The following is a 17,650-nucleotide window of genomic DNA, read 5'->3' on the forward strand; positions in this document are numbered from 1 at the left end:
CAAGATGAGAAAGTCTGCTTATTTCCTCTTCCTAAGGAGGAAAACAACTGCTAGTTGAGAAGAGACAGCATTTAGCATTTAGCAAAATAAATTAATAAATTAATTATTAGGTGGCATAAAGCTTAATTTTTTTACAGAAATTCTAACACACACAAAAGTATAACATTCACATGATAAAATGAGTTGAAAACACAGAACATAATTGTATGCACATTTTTCTTACAGCACTGGAATTTGCAAAATAAAATAAAAAAGGCTTGAAAACACAACATATAACCAAATGTTATTTAATATTTTAAAAAGTAACACAATCCAAAATGGATATTTCACACAACACTACATAAACAACATGAACACAGTATTACCATATGAAGGGACTTTCAAATATAGACTTACAAAAATCCCTGTCCTTTTTTTAAGTTATTTTACTAAGCATGACAAGTTATCATCATTTACAATATGGTACACTGACACAATAAAAACCATGTCACAAATGTGCTGTTATAAATCAGTAACGTTAAGGGAAGACATTTCATGAACTGTAATTATTTCATATGAAATTCTGTACAATATAAACAGAACATCCAGCTTGGATGACCTTTACAGCAACCAGAGACCAAGTAATTTTAATATTTCTTTTTCAGTGCAAACACATTTGTACAAGGCTGTCTTGGTTGCAAAACTCCCTTCTAGCATACAGTAAGTCCCACTTGCATTTATTTACTCATTTAAACCTAATGCAACAGTCACATTCAGTCACTCACAGAAGGTTACCTGCAGAATTATGAACCCTTAAATGGAAAGTCTTTTGATGACATATAAGTTACTCATTGGGCCCTATTGAGATCTTTTATGCTCACAGGCAGGTGTTTGATATATATCCATTTTAACAGCATTGTTAACTTGAAAATCAGAGTACTGTTACAGATGATTATCAACTAGCATCAAGGGGTGTGTGTGGGTAAGTTTCTCACAGAGAGAAGAGCAATTTGTCTAGAATACCTTTTATGATCCAGAACTCAAAGTGGAGGCACTCTGGTGAGTTTATGAAGTGTTTGTGTATCATATACTTGACATGATAGGAGCTTGCAGGCCCAAATTATGAAATACAATAGCTCTGTGTGTATTTCTCCAATGAAAGTAAATCCCATTGACTCTATTCAAACTACCTGTCCAACATAGAGAAGTCATCTACTGTTCTATACTGCTGCATAAGCTAGTAATACATTACACTTCTCTGAAGTGTTGAGTGTAGCCTTTGCTTCAGTCACATGTTAGAAGAGGCACCGTATTTTGTTTTATCCATGGGAGGCTCACAGAAGAAGCCTGAATTGTCCTGCTAATTTTGCCATCATGCTATGCTGCGGGTCTGTTTTTCAATCTGTCTCGGCATCAAAAATGGGGGATCAGCAGTTTTCCTAATTATCTATCACCTGATATTTAAGCTCTCTGTCTTTGCGGATCCAAGGAAGACTGCAATATGAGCAAAAAACTGTAGTACAATATACTTAGTTCCACACATTATGTAACCCCCACATTTGTCTTACACTTTGTGTACTGAATGCACATCATACAAACATTTTTATGCATTCATCTTGAGCTGAGCTGAAACCATTATTATGACATTAATGATTCTATTCCAGTAATGTTATCTTTAAAACAAACACAAATATTCAAGCCATTTTAAAAACGCAAAGTCTATGTATATTTTATCATTTCAATTAAATGTGATTTGCACCAATGAACATGAAAGCAGATTTGGAATGACAGCATGTAACAATATCATGAGATATCTTACTAGCCTTCCCTTGATCCCAAATCCAGTGATAGCACCTCGTATATAAATCTGCAGCAGAGAAAGGCTTAAAATGCCAGCTGTATGGAGAGAAAACTTCCAGTAGCTGGTTTGTGTGCTTTCAAAGAGGCTGTGACCATTCTTGGTAGGTAATCCAAGAATGTCTAAATTCTCAAAAGGGCAGATAAGGGCTGGGCAGTTTGAAAGTGCCACAGACCTGGAAAAAAAATAATGCTTACAATAATTATCTGAATGCTTAGGACAGAAAGGGGATTTTCTTTTCTGTTTCAAAAGCCAGTCCACAAAAAAGATTGAAAGTTTTTCTATTTTATAATATCACTTGCATGGAGGAGCAGAAAGAAGTATGAACTACAACAAACTACATTAATGAATTTAGCAACTTCCTGTTAAGGTAAATCCCGCATAAAATATATTTAAATTATTTTCTTTGCTTGCATTAATTTTTGTTCTTTTTTGTCAATGGGAACTGTTATGTTGTTGGAAGTGAGACATTTTGGCACTCTGGTAAGAGCTAGTGCAAGGCTTCATAATAATTTCTTTTCTTCAATAACTTTAAATTAATGCTGCCGTATTAATACTGATCTTATTTTAAACATTTATTATAAGCAGGCAGGCAAAGATGCTCTGATGTACAATAAATTCAGGTCAGATGACAGCACCCTTACTTGATAAATTTGTGAACCTAAGAACACTTACTTAAAAGCAAGTCATTGTATTTCAGTGGAGTTTGGACTTGTGAAGTCAAGGCACAATATCAGTGCAACCTATTACCACTGTTTCATGACCTACTCTTTTTATTAAAATCATTCACTACCTCCCAAAATAGAAGTAGCTGCCATTTCTGATGGACAGCTAATGCTGGTGATTTACTGAGAGTAAGAATGCTGTTTAATTACACAACTCTTTTGTATTTATCTAGTTATTATATTCAGGGAGGACTGTGGTCATTGTGTCCATGACTGCACCATACAGCTTGAATTCTGGGAATTGGCATCTTTTGCATTTCTATAAGGGAGATTAATCCCTTCACCTTTGGGGATTATTGGATAGATCTGCATAGGGTTGTCATTAGGAAAGGTCTAGTTGTGGTTCTCCTTTCAGGTGAACAAAGGAGCACAGGAGCAAACTAGTATTCAGATTGCAGGTGCAGAATCTGGATAACTTTGCTGTATGATTGCAGTATGTTTCCGGCATACTGTGTCCATGGCCATGAATATAATAAAGCCAATACTATTTTAACATCTTAAAATATTCTGAAAATATGTTCCTCCAATTATCTTTTTAAAAATCCTACATTGAACTGAAAAATCCAACCTGTATGTCTAGTACATCAGAAACAATATAGTTGTCGTAAGGCAGCTGCCATTTAAATGCTTCTTGATCTTCCCAACTTTCTCTAGATTTTTTAATGTACTTCTTAACTGCTCCTCATTAAAAAAAACCAACAGGAAACAACCTGATTATTATCTTAAAATGAAAATCAGTGGTTTCATCTTATATTGTGGCTACATTCCCGATGTCATAATGGCAAGACATCAGACTACTTATTTCATTGTGAAAAGGACTCAACTTATAACATTTAACCCCCAAAATGCCTAAGATCAAAAACTGAGAAATTTATCACACCCATGGGCAATTAATGTTAGGATGCAAGTTAAATTCTGGCATGCTTCTACCCACAAGTAGGGCAGAATAGGGCCCAAAGTGTTCCAATGGAGGCAGTTAAAATAGCCGGCGTGTCTCCTGTTAAGCCCTAAACTGCCAGTCATATTCCATATACTGTATCTATTAACAGGCTTCTAAATTACAAGCAACACTTGACTTCCTATCAGGTCGACATTTCGACAGAAATGAAAATACAAAGGACAATTTTGATCCTCCCTTTGTTTATCTAAAAGATTCTACAACTTTTTATAAAATCTTGTACTACTAAAGTCAAAAGCCAATTTAACACAGTAACAGGAAATCATGGCAATGAAAAATGACTTCATACACAAGCACCGACACACGAGAGAACATCATGGCCTTTTTTCTTCATAAAAGTTTTAAATGCTGCTCTTAACATTACCTTTTTTTTAAAATGTTGCTGCATTTCATCAAATTCATGGAGGTAGTTATATGTGTAAAAAAATCTTTTTTTTTACCATAAAAGTAATATGTTGTATTATAATAATACATATTCAGTGTGCAAAATGCCGACAGATTTGTGTTGACCCTTTAAAGTCACAACATAGAAATTCAACGCATTCTGGTTTTGTAAACCTTTCAGCTGATATAGTAAAAGGAGGATAATCAACCATGTAATTAATATAAGATCATTGTAAATTTATCACAGGATAACAGTTTGTCACTCAACACTCAAGCTCCACTCCTGTGGGTATATATCTATAATCTCAAGATGGGCTTTCCTTAAAAAATAATGCACAATAAGAACATTTCTTTTTGTAACTTCTGTTTATATTACATGTTGCAAGAATTACATTAATGCTAATAAAAAGTCATAAACATACTATTGGCCAATAACCATGCCAACATAGCCAGGACCTTTTTAAAGCTCTTCTTTGGGAACCCTTAAATGTCAACTTAAGATAATCTGTAAATGTAACAGTGGTGTGATTTATTTTGCATAACTGCTACAGGTACCCATTTCAATAATTCTCATTGATGAAAAAAGTAATTTCCCATATGTGGTAATATCTGCCCCATTTTAATACTGTGTTTTAATTTTTGCTTTTGGCCATAAGTTAAGCAATCTGTTTCTACAATTTTTACTTGGTGAACTAATACATACGGTACTATCAGAACATATTTCATATTCAAATTATAATGACTATGGTAACAGTTTTTTCCTCAAAACCTATTTGGAATCTGCATCTATTAAAATACTGCTAATGTTTTATGTGTCAGTAGTAAATTCTGTCCAGCAATGCCTTACTGGTTTATTACAACATAGCTTCAAATTTAGAGAGGCGACCAAGGAATCAAGCAGCATAATATTCTTCATTACGTGCAGTGGGTGCTACCTTTCTCTTTGCAGGAAACAGAATTTACACATGATAATAAATAAAGTATGTAGTCCTTCTCCTGTACTGCTTGTTCTAAGTATAGAATGGTTGCAACTCAAAATGAAGTGATTCAGGAAGCATGGTGGAACGCTTCCCAAAACTGAAGGGAAGAAAGCGGTTCCTGCTTGTTCAGAAATGCAAAAGATACTTCTAAGTTTTTCAACAGGTTCCAAACCCCCCAGATTTAACAATGGAATAACTGATCAAAATGTAAACTGAAACCAAGTAAGTCTAAGATTTATAAAGCTATTTCAAGAAGCACCTGCAAGCCGTTCAAAACCGGTTTCAAAGTGCACCTTCAGAAGACAACACAGAACACAAATGAAGCTTGAGAAATTATATTGTTACCAATAGCTAATGAAATACTGCCTTTAATGGTATGTTTGATTTTATCACCTGAAGATCAACAAAAGACAAATAGTGTAAATGTCAATGTGCACAACAATTTACACTACTCCTGATCTTACTGAATTTCATAGTTTGACTTGCACCACAATTATGATTGTTTGAAAAACTAATTCTCTGCAATGTGGGATTGCATAAATAACTGAAGCAGAATTTGGCCCTTTATATTATTCAAGTTTACTTCTGAAACTGTAAACCTTTCTAACCATTAATTTAGTATACTTTTTTTTTCAAAAATAAATTACTTTGGATTAGCCATTGCAGGACATATACTTTATAATAAATCAATGCATACAGAACTTCTGTTATTAACTTTGTGAATTTTATGTGAGAGGTAAATAATGTATTTTATGGACCTAGCTTTTGATGATGAAAAATCTAATTAAGCTTTCTATGCATCAATGCATCAATTTTTCTCACCTCTCATATCAGAAAAGTGATCTCTCTGCATATCAGCAACACTTCTAGATATGTTTAATTTCAATTTCTGTGATTGTTCTTAAACTTAGTATTTCCATACAATGTTTACTTACAAAGAAATATAATTCAATAAAAAGCCTGAAGTTTATTAGTCTCTATATCTGTTTTCTACAATGTATGCTCATTTCAATAGCCTAATTTAGGCACTCTAAAATCTACATAAAATAGAAATATAATATGTCCTTCCATAGAAAGAAATCAACTCTTCAGGCCACTATTATTTGTATTACAAAGAGCTTTTTTTAATAATTGTTCAAATTCTTTCAATATTAGTAATATTTGGGGGTAATAGCTGGGGTAACACATTAAAGTGATTGCTTAACTTTATTTGCTATTTAGTATTTGCTGTGTTTGCTACCTCTCCTGTCACTTAACGATGTGTCCCAGTCAAAGTTAGTATTTTCTTTACTCACCATCTATTACAAGTATTAAACCCCTCCTTGCAAATATGCAAAATTAAGAAATAGGATTTAGGCAAATATCTACTTTTTAGTTTAAAAGAACTCAAGTAACATAAAAATAGTAACTTCTCCATTAGCGCCTACCTCTTCCCACATTTTTAAAACATGACCTCTTTTAACTTACTTTTGCTATGATTTCTTGCAAGATCATGTCATGAAGACTCACAGTGAAAATGACAGATATATAAATAATTCACAGGTAGAGCTGAGGTCTTTCCTAATCTTGTTTGGCATTGTTTGCCTTCAAGGTGACCCTTAGCTGTTTACTTTCAATGAAGGCTCAGTTTATAAAGGAAAAAAAATCACATCTGTGGTAAACAGTTTAATCAGTGGTGGGGCATCACATATCTGTGGCATTTTTAAATGAAGTTGGCAACTGCATGACATTGAAAATGCAGATTACACTTACAGTGTCTAGACTTTCATATATGTGCTCAGTTACAATAAGTGAAGCGAAAGTGTACATATTGTCCCTATTCTGTTGCTACAGAGCCGCAAAATGTGAAAAGCAATGCCTTGAAATAAAGATTTCTTTGTTGCCCCTAGCCTATCTAGCAGCACAGTTTAAGTTGACACAAAAACTATGCAGTTAAAATGCCTGGTTTATTTTTTCCCTCCAAACACGTAAACATCAATCTCAGTGTCGTAAACTTTGATGCATACGATGAGACAGAAGATGTGAGGCAGAAGCACTATCAAACACTTGTAACAGAAGCTTGCAAGCAATTAGCGGGTTTCTGCAGTTTTTCAGTTTCGCTTGTTGGAGGGTCAGCAGTTGCTCGGAAGCTGAACACTGGACCTACACCACCATGTGCAGGACTGAGAGCTGGATTTTGGCGTCTGTTGCTTTCAACAATGCTTGAAGTATTGGAAGCTAAGCTTTCACGAGTACTAAGGAAAGAGAAAAAATAATTATCAATGTAACCTATGTAGGTATCCATGAGTCGGCCATAAGGAAAAAAAGCAAAGTGCCATGAAGAGAACCTTCTGTGTCTGATTATAGATATATGCTATTCTGTACATTCTGTAAATTCCAACCCAGATAGTAAAACACAATTTTATACCTTTTTTAAAGAAAACCATCCTTTATTCCTCCATGTCTATAAAGATATATGAAAGAGTCTAAAGAACGTTTGCTGCAAAGTCACTACCCAAAGAGTGGCAAATTTTATTTTTTTTTAGTAAAAAAGTTTTATTTTTACAATCATGTCAAACAATTCATTCAATGTACAGTTATATACATTTAGTTGGGCCTGCCCAGTCACCACCCCCCTTTTTAACACTCCCCTCTTCTACCTTCTTTTACTATCCAAACCTTCCTCTCCTTCTCTTATCTACATCCTCTCCTCCCTCCACCCTACACCTTCCTTCTCCCTCTTCTACCCCTCTTCCTTCCTCTTCTCCTCTTTCCTACCTCCTACTCTCTCTTTTCTCCCTCCCCACCGTTCTAAAATGGTAACTGGGTAGACCCGACCCTACATTAATTATATTTATACATCTTCAATAATCCCTGTACATTCACCATCACTCCATCTCTAGCCTCAACCCCCCAATTCCCCTCCCCCCACCCCCCATCCCGACTTCCCAGAACAAAATGCAGGGTATCAAAACTAACAATCATAATCTAAAATAATTCCTAAATTATAATCTCTAGTCTCTCCACACTTAATCACACTCTCAATTCCCCTCTCCTTCAGAAATATATCTAATACAAAATATTTCCTAAATTTACTCATATGCTATTCGATATTTTTTTATCTGATACTTATTCTGAATATAATCAATCCACATTTTCCATTCTAAAATATATTTTTCTTGTGTATACCATTTCCTGTTGCGTCTGATTTTACTACTTGTTGAGTATATATATATATGTATGTGTGTGTGTGTTGATCTTTTTAAATATACTGACTATTCATAGCTCTTTCTAAAATTGACTTTGAGAATTACCGTATATACTCGAGTATAAGCCGAGTTTTTCAGCACGTTTTTTGTGCTGAAAAACGTCCCCTCGGCTTATACTCGAGTATATACGGCTTATACTCGAGTTTTTTTTTTCTTCGTTTTTTTCACATTATACCGGCCGGCGCGAACTTGGCGGGCTTTTGCTTTAGCGCGGGGAAGCCCTGCCGGTGCAGTGAGAGGGCGGGGCGGGGGAGCCGCCAGCCTTCTCGGCCGAGGGAGGGAGGGTTTCGCCGACCGGTAGGTGCCTCATTTCCCACCCTCGGCTTATACTCGAGTCCCCAGTTTACCCCAGTTTTTGGGGTAAAATTGGGGACCTCGGCTTATACTCGGATCGGCTTATATTCGAGTATATACGGTAATCTACAATGATACTTTATAAATATGTAACTTAAAAAAACCCATGGAGCTAAAGATGCTGGAATTATTAATACACTTTGTAGTTAAAATGTGTTTTTTTTAATGTCATATAAATTAGGATTTCCAAGTATTCTGGCTTAGTATACACAAGCCAATATGTTTGTTAACAACTAAAAAAGATTGGCTCAAGTAAACAGAGACACTGGAAACTATTTCTGTAAATTGTTTTTCATGGTGATGGTGATTTTGTCTGCTTTCCAAGCCAGAATTAAAAATCATTATTTGTTCTTATTGTTTCATTATTGGCTTAACTAGAAGAAATACCTCACATATATTCAACAAATATTAAAATAAGATTTCAGTCAGTAAGTAAAGCATGGCACTGCTACCCATCTATTTATCTCTGCTGAGAGTGATGATTGAGCAATCCACACTACCACTGATTGATTCATGGTAAGCCAGCATTATCAGAAATTGGGATTCACTATACTACATAAAGTTAGTAACTTTCTTGTTTCCTTTACTTGCCTTCTAATTCTTTTTATAATTGTTTTAATATTACACATACATCGGTACATACAAAAATCAGTACTGGAAAATAAGGCTGTTCCTTGCCATATTTTGGAGTATAATTTACTTTATTTTGCTACTTATATTTTATACAGTATTAATTGTTCATCTTATAGTAGAATAGTTCCAGCCAATCAATTGTTCTGTTGCACTTAAGACTACTACTAGAGCCAGTATCTCTTTTCTAAGATATCATGCATCGGTGACATATTAAATGCAGGTTGTAACAGAAATATAAAATTACTTATAACTTAATACCAGTGAAAAATCAGAATGAACATCTCTGCCATATTTCTCAATATAAATAGATGAGAGTTCTAACTATTTATTAGACCTCAAGCCACATATTTGTGAGCAGTAATAGATCAGTCAGCTCCTATGGATTATTCCTCTTTTATTACCTTCAATATCACTTCAGGAATATGGACATTGGTGTAACATCATGGTGGAAAAAATAAATAAATAAATGAAAAAACAATCTGATTTAGTGAGCTGCAGTTCATTAAAATCTGTGCCTTATATTATGGTGCTACCAGACTCCTGATTTTCAGGAATATGGGTAATACTACAAAGGAGCCAGAATAAGAGTCAGGAAACAAACTACATATTTCAAAATAAAAATGATGATGTATCAATTTAGAATACTGGAAGGAAACCAGATGTTCTCATTTATATATAGATGCTTTATGCATTTTTACATTCTCAGTGTAGAAATGCTGGTGAGAGAAATAAAATATTGATTCCTTCCAAATAAAAATTAGGCATACATGTTGTTTAGACCAGCGGTCCCCAAACTTTGTGGCTTGGTGGCCTGGCTGGGGGGAGGGGAACTGGGCGGCATGAGCGGCAGGTTGGCGTACAAACATGTAGCTCCACTCATACAAGAGAAAACAGAAGCCTTTGGGGCGCAGTCTCGGCACCTTCAGGCTGCTCCATGCCAAAAGCTTTTGCAAAGGTTTGGAAGGCCTGAAGCAGCACGAGATAGCTCCTCTGAAGCCTTTCATCTGTTTGCAAAAGCTTCTGGGCGCGGAAGTGGAATGGGTGTCCTGTCCAGGCAGCGTCAGTGAATCAGCGAAACTGAGCAGGGGAGCTCGTCCCACTCAGCCTCTGGTCTCACCGCTCCGTTTTTGGAGCACTGGGAACAAGTGGCTTGGCTGAGGGAGGTAGAGGGGAACAAGGCCATGCAAGCAGTGGGCCAGAGTGCATGCACGGGTAGCTCCACTCATGCAAGAGAGAAGTGTTTGGGGCACTGTGAGCGTGAGAGTGGCTGTAAGCACTGGATGTTTGTGCAAGTGAGGCTGTGAGTGCCCACTGCTTATATGAGTGGGACTGCACATGCATAAGCCTGCAACTCACATGGCCCGGTCCCGCAGGTTGGGGGCCCCCGGTTTAGACAAATGCAATACTCTTTGGTATTTGTCACATGCTAGAAATTATTGTAATAACATTATGATGATGAAGTGTTAGAAACCTTTATAAAAAAAATCTATGCCCCATTGACAGATTTTTTTTCCGATCAAAAACTTATTATCATATCTGTAATCATAACTGCATATGAAACAAACTAAATGTTGAGTATAATGCTATATGAAATAATAAATTACAGAACACTGCAAAAGAAATTTAGTCTGTATTGATAAATATTTTTAATTCTGTATGTATTTATGTTGGTGCTATTTGAGGGGAAGAGGTCCACCCTAGGCCCTTACAGTATAGTGTGCCTCAAGGCTTGTGTCTCTCACTACTCCTTTTATATGAAATTGTTGGGTGAGGTCATTCAATGACAAAGGTTGTGGTGTCATCAATAAGTTGATGATACCCAGTTATATGTCACCACCCTGGTTGGTCAGGTGATGCTGTGAAGTGCTAAGCTAGTTCTTGGAGTCTGTGAAGATTTGGATGGGGAGAACCAGCTCCAATTAAAGATTAGCAAGTAGAATGGCTTTAGGGTTTTGGCTTCCCAAGATCTGGTGGTGTTTCATCTTTGATTCTTGATGGGATTACAGTTTCCTAGACAAAGCCAACTGATCCTATTCCTGGACAGAATGGCCTTGCTTATGTTCTTCACTTGTTTGTGTTTTCTTTTAAGCTGGGGTGGGGGGTGGGTTAAAGTTAGGGTTTTTGCTAGATCCCAAATCAGCTGTCCACAGTAAGTAAATTGCAGCAAAGAAATAGACAGATATGAAAGAGCATATGTTGACCTTCCAAGGTAACATCCTCCGTATATGTTCAATTCCAACTGTTATCACCTCAGGATTAAGACAGCCGAAGTAATTATATCTAGAGCAACATTTTGAAGGGGAATTCATGCCTTCATTAGCTGAGGTGGGTAATAAGTTAACTTCCTGACACCGATTGATGATTATGTGCCATCAAGTTTCTGACTTTTTAAGCACCTACATAGATATTCTCTGTCCTAAACCCGGTCTTTCAAGGCTTCCAAATGGCCACTTATCACCATTGTAACTGAATCCATCCACTTTGCTGCTGGTCATTATCTTTCCTTTCACCTTTCCCAGAATTAGACCTTCCTCTAAGGTAGGGATCTCCAACCTTGGCAACTTTAAGCCTGGAAGACTTCAACTCCCAGAATTCCCCAGCCAAAGCAAAGCCAGCTGGGAAATTCTGGGAGTTGGAAGTCCTCCAGGCTTAAAGTTGCCACGGTTGGAGACCCCTGCTCTAAGGGACATTATGTCTTTGCATGTCTGAAGTAGAACAATTAGACCGTGGTTATTTGTACCTTGTGTAATAATTTATTCAATGATCCAATGATTTGTTTTCTGGGTATCCAAGGTATATTCAGGAGACTTCTCCAACACATAAGTTCAATCTTGCTTCTTTAAAGTCCAACTTTTACTTTTATAGGCTATTACAGATTTGCACGATTCTGATATTATTATACAATAATGCAATATAATGCAATTCCTATAATCCCTTACCACTAGCTATGCTGACTATGGATGACAGAAACTTAGTTTAATAACAAACAGAAGGACATATCTTGCTGACCTCTATTTAAAAGCAATATGCACAGCTAATTCGCACTTAAGATTTTGAAATCATACCCTTAAATTTTCAGATCATAGTGAAAAATTGGAGAACTGAATAGGGGAACATAAGACTAGGAAAGAAATGCATCTTCTCTGAAACAATGGAAATAAGGAGATTGAAAGAAATGTAAAATCTGTGGGAAGAGGAAAAGATTGGTGTCTTATATTTATGATAATATCAATAGTATGTTCGCTGAAGTGATACAAAAAGGCCCTTATTGAAATAGCCACAGCAAAAGTTTTCTTTATTCAAAGACAGCTATATCTCTTAGAAAGCTGTGCCTATTTTATTAGGTATTATGTGAAACTATGTAAGATTCAAAGCAGCTGCAATAATATAGTCTAGTCTGGTCTGATACAACTACATGCTTAGTAGCAGACAAACCAATTTGAGAAGTAACGTAACTCAAAAACTGACGACAAAACAAAGGGAACAGGAAAGTCTACAGATGCGCTGAGAAACTCAGATTTCCTGGCACAAGTATAGAAACATTAAATGACAAGCAACATTCAGAAAAATACAAACTCTGAAACTAACTCAAAGTCTATTAAAATAATGTAACTGTTTCATATAAAGAACAACTATTTATTCAATGTATGTAAGTATCTGTATCATATTTTTCTGAGATTAAGGAAAAATATATCTGGGATGTTTGTTTAATCCTTTTCTTGGTATCTAATCTCAGATTTTGGTCCCACCTCAGTGAAATTCTCTATGATTTTTACCTGTTTTAAAGTAGATACTCTATATACAGTAGATCTAAGCTAGCTAGAGAAAGATGGAAAATTTCTACTTTAAATAATTGTGGCTTTTAGTCAAGTTCAATAAATGTAAATTAACTCTGTAAGATATACTAAAAATCAATGCTGTTGAAATATCTAATGTCAATTGAAGTGGTAAATATTGATTGCAACTTCTGACTGATTTGCCTGTTGTCCAGCTATCCACTGCTATTGAAGCTGTTGAATTAAAGGTACTACAAAGAATCAAATAGCTGAATAGCGCAATTGGAGAGATACAGTTTTGACTTGGCATTAATACTTTTTAAGCTCTAGCTTTCTTCTAGAGTAGAGTCTGGCTATAACAACCACAATCATGTCTGTTTTGCTCTACATTATTCCCTTCTTATATAATTGAATGGGCTGATTTTGTACTGTTCTAAGAATTGCCTAAAAAACTGCATGAAAAAAGGAAGAAAATCATAACCTGTCAATACTTCATGCATATTTCTATTTTGCACATAGTTTTGAAAGTGTCAGAAATTTCCAGGAAGAAATGCATAATGTGGATAAATCAGAAACACAATTAAGGAAGCAAATGTATTACATATCTAGGAAAAGAAGAAAATCTGCAAACTCACTTTGTAGAATATGGTATAGCTGCAAAATTTAATTTTAAGTGCACAACTTTTATTTAAAAATAAATACTTCTGATAATTCCCTTCAAAGATGGTATTTGAAACTCTGAAGGCAATATTTGATGACATTAAATAAATTTGCAAAAGTTGGAATGAAAGGAACTCTATTTCCTAGTATTGTTTTCTCTTTGTTTGTAATAGCAATAGGGACAGAATAATTCTGAAGTCAATAGTTTTATAACTTTCTACAACCTATTTATCTTTAAATAGCGCTTCCACCATGGGAGAAATATAGAACATTTGAAATTATATAGTATTTTTCAATTCATTTTAGGATAAAAATTATTTTAACTCTGAACCTTTATTACTACAAGTGGACAGAGACAGATAGGTACTCTAGTTATTGCAAAACAGTAAATAGTACGGCTATAAAACACATCTCAAAACTTTGAAGTGATGAAGCAGTTGCATTCTCTAGAATGCCTGGCTTCAGCAATAGTCATCAAAAATATCTGTATGTGAATATACAGAACCTGCTTCAACACTTCAAACACGGATGCTTCACTTGCACCAACATGTTTTTTTAGCAATAGGCTGAATCTATAATATACAGTCACCTGAAATGTAGGATCCCGTAGCCAAAGACAGCAAGCATCTGTAACCGTGGTGGTTAAAATCTTCCAATCATGGGAAGTTAAGCTACTATAATGTAAATGTTATTCTGAAAAAGTCTGATTTATTATATGAAGTCATAGTTTAATTATTTAGGTGACTGATACCAAGCCATTGTGATACAGATTCTACTCAAATCAAAGACCCTAAACACTGCCTCAAGCTGTAGGAAACCTCCAAACTAAAACACTAGACATCTGCAATATTTCCATTTGTTTATGGCAATGAGACATTACATTTAATGCTGCTTAAAATTAATGTTGTTAATTTAAAATCTTACCGTGGAGAATTGAATCCACTGTCAACTGTGATGCTACTGCTGTCCATGCTGTCCAGCCTTGCTGAATGTGTGGCTCTCTGGCTGTTGCTGTTTTCCGTTTCCTTTGGAGCAAGTAGAGTGAGATTCTTTTCAAATTTCCTCTGCAAGTCTCTTTCCTTCTCCCGCTCAAGAAGCCACTGCATAGTGCCCACATCATCCCGATTCTTCTCTTCCTCTGTATTCTTATTAGTCCCTTCCTCAGAGTCATCATCATCAGAGACATTGTAATAATCAAAAGCTGCTTCTTGGTTTCCAGCTGTTTCTTGCTGCCTCTGGGAAATTGGTATGACTTGTGTGACTGAGGTTACCATAGCTTGTTCAAGTTTATCACATCTGCTCGGCAAAGTTTCAGAAGGTGTCTTTTGATGAGGTTTTAAGTGTGGCACATTAGGTTTGTGAAAACTGTTGACAGATAGAGTACTGTGGAGAGGCTTAAAAAGTGTGTCTTTACTAAATATTTCTTTCCTCTTATCAAGGCTACTGGACTCTGTGCTATGATGTTGAGCTAGTCGGCCATTTGTAATTACTTCAGCTGTCTGACTTGAAGCAATTGGCCCACTACTATTACTTGGCCCTTTAGGTGACTCCTCTCTATGAACTCCTGGTTCTCTAGCTAAGTGCTGCGACTGTCTTTCTGAGGGAGAGACTTTTTTTGTACTATCTGCCAAAATCACTGGGTCACTGTCATCTTTGTTTTTTCCTAAAGGTGAAGGAGCTGTGAGTACTGTTTCACTGGAAGTATTACACTGAAAATAATCGTCAATGGCTGATTTTGTTGTACAAGAACTGAGTTCATTATAAGGTGGTAAATTCTCAGTTGGTTTGCTTTGTTCTAACAAGGTACAGGAAGTAGGAATTTCTCCACTGCCAACAATCTTTTCAGGTTTAATTACCTCTTTGTAATTTACAGATGACAGAAGAGCCCTTTGATGACTAAGTGATTGTGAAGGCCTTAAGGTGCTATCATCTATATATGTTTGACTGGTTGCTTGGTCATCTTGGCTGCAAGCTTCAATTATGTCTTCAGGGGTACCTAAGGAAGCAGTACCCAGAGGTCCTTTTGAGTTATCCATAGATCGAGATCGTTCCTTGGCTTTATTAGATCTCTCATTTCTTGATCTTCGGTCCTGTGTGTGGCTGTGGCTTCGATGGACTTTAGAATGGGAGCTTCCTCTTGAAGGTTCAGGAAAAGGCATTTCTGTTCTCCTTTTGGCCAGTTCACCAGATACATCCCATTCAGGTGTCATAGGAAAATGAGACTCAAGAACATTAGGACTGCTGTGCATGATAAAGTTGTCCCTTTTGTGTTCTATTATGTAGCAGCCTTCCCTTGGGGACCTCATGAGGGGATCATAGAAATCATATTCCCTTTCACCTGGAACATCTAAATGAGAACCCTCTGAAGGATCTATTTTAGAGACTCGAGTTTTGCTGTGCGACCGAGATTTTCCATGAGATTTTCTATGACTTCTACTCTTTTTGCTCCTCCCGCTATGATGAGCTGATGATCCAGCCTTGCTTCTTTGAGCTTTTTCTTCTTCAAGCTTCTTCATTAGTGCAGTGTGCCGCATGACATTTTCCACAGTCAGATCAGGATTGATACGTCTAATAATCTCCATTTCTACCTCCCTAGGTATAGTGGTAGGAGTATCTTCATCCCGTAAAGGCCATTCTTCAGGAGGAAATTGGGCAGAAAAATTGGCCAGCTGTTTTGTCTTATCTTTTTTGAAACTCAGTCGAAACAATTTTAGCCCAAATTTTTTAGACTGCTTTTCTCCATCTTTAGGCTTTGAAAGTGTCTCTGTTTTGTAAGAAAAATTTACAGTACTTTTACTTTTTTCAGTGGGTGGCACCTGGCAAAGAGAAGGGGGGCAATAAGAGTCTTTGCAGTCTTTTGTTGATTTCCTCTGTAGAGTTGATGCATGCATGCTATGCATGTCTTCTCTGCAACAATGGCAAGAGTCGCAGTGGTTTTTAGGTAACGTTCGATCTCTGACACAGCCCGAGGTGGAAGGAGTTATAGTTCCTTGCTGTGGAGAGGTACACTGAGACCTGTCAGGTATCCTCTCGTCCAGATGGTACCATTTACTGTTAGTTCTTATGAGAGAAGGTGTTATAAAATAAGTCTGTGGAGTCACAATGAAATAACCATCTGGAGTTGGGTATATTTTCCTTTCTCGTACAAGCATGTTTAAGGTATGACGAAGGATTTCGGGACTTGGAGTTGGAACACCTAAAAACAAAACAATGATGTAAAAATATATCCCCAATATATCTGTGGTATATATATGATCTATAAAAATGAAGTACAACATAAAATTCAACAAATTACTTTGATATGAACATGCCAAGTAAAATATTTTTGAAACTTTTTCCTTAATATCTAAGTGACCACTGCCACTTCGATGGTTTTTTTTTTAGACGTTTGTAACTATAATATAAAAATGCTATTCAAACTAAACTTAGATATGCCAGATTAAGCAATTTAGCATACATTTCCTAATAGTTGTAAAATACAACATAATAGTTCTAGCATGTAGGTGAATTTCTGTAAGTTGTCATATAAATTGAATATAATACAGACAACTTCTTAGCTGTGTTTCACTGACTTTCCTGGGGCACATGTTACAGCTATTATGTATACTACAGACTTTCAGATCACTATCTTATTACTTGAAGAAGAAAAAAAGACTAACAGAGGACTCTTCTATATGTAAAGACATTTTACATTTAATACCAACTATTGCCATGATACAACTGTGAAAAAAGAAATTCAGCTATTAGAAAAATCACTTTTCATGTTAGATCAGTTAAATTTCATCCTCATACCTTATGTACCTATATACCCAGACAATCAATGACAACACCTATAATATACTGTAAAATTAAATTGTACAGGGTCCATTAATTTTATTGAGGAAAACATAAATACTATTATATATCTTTACACATGATTTGTTAACTGTACAAGATAAAATAAAATATTGGATAAAAATAAATGAACTATTGTCTTAATGTAGATTTTTATGACATAATCTGTTTCCTCTAATATTTATTTGAATCTACTATGTATCTAAAATCATATTAATTTCATTAATATAAAAACAGTTATATTTCTTTATACTTCTGCTG

General features: G+C 35.8%; 1 protein-coding gene across 8 annotated transcripts in view; it reads right to left on the bottom strand.

Moving 5' to 3' along the window:
* Positions 1-277: 277 nt before the first annotated feature.
* The window catches only part of STOX2 (storkhead box 2), a 197,626-nt gene continuing 180,253 nt past the window's right edge, over positions 278-17,650 (bottom strand). For all 8 annotated transcript variants that reach the window (XM_058192798.1, XM_058192796.1, XM_058192791.1 and 5 more), the window contains 2 exons: positions 14,480-16,751; positions 278-7,118 (listed from right to left, as the gene is read on the bottom strand). In XM_058192798.1, coding sequence (XP_058048781.1) covers positions 6,923-7,118; positions 14,480-16,751 — 2,468 coding nt within the window. In that variant the 3' untranslated portion in view covers positions 278-6,922. The remainder of the gene's footprint in view (positions 7,119-14,479; positions 16,752-17,650) is intronic.

This window comes from Ahaetulla prasina, chromosome 8 (assembly GCF_028640845.1).
Source record: "Ahaetulla prasina isolate Xishuangbanna chromosome 8, ASM2864084v1, whole genome shotgun sequence".
NCBI lineage: Eukaryota > Metazoa > Chordata > Lepidosauria > Squamata > Colubridae > Ahaetulla > Ahaetulla prasina.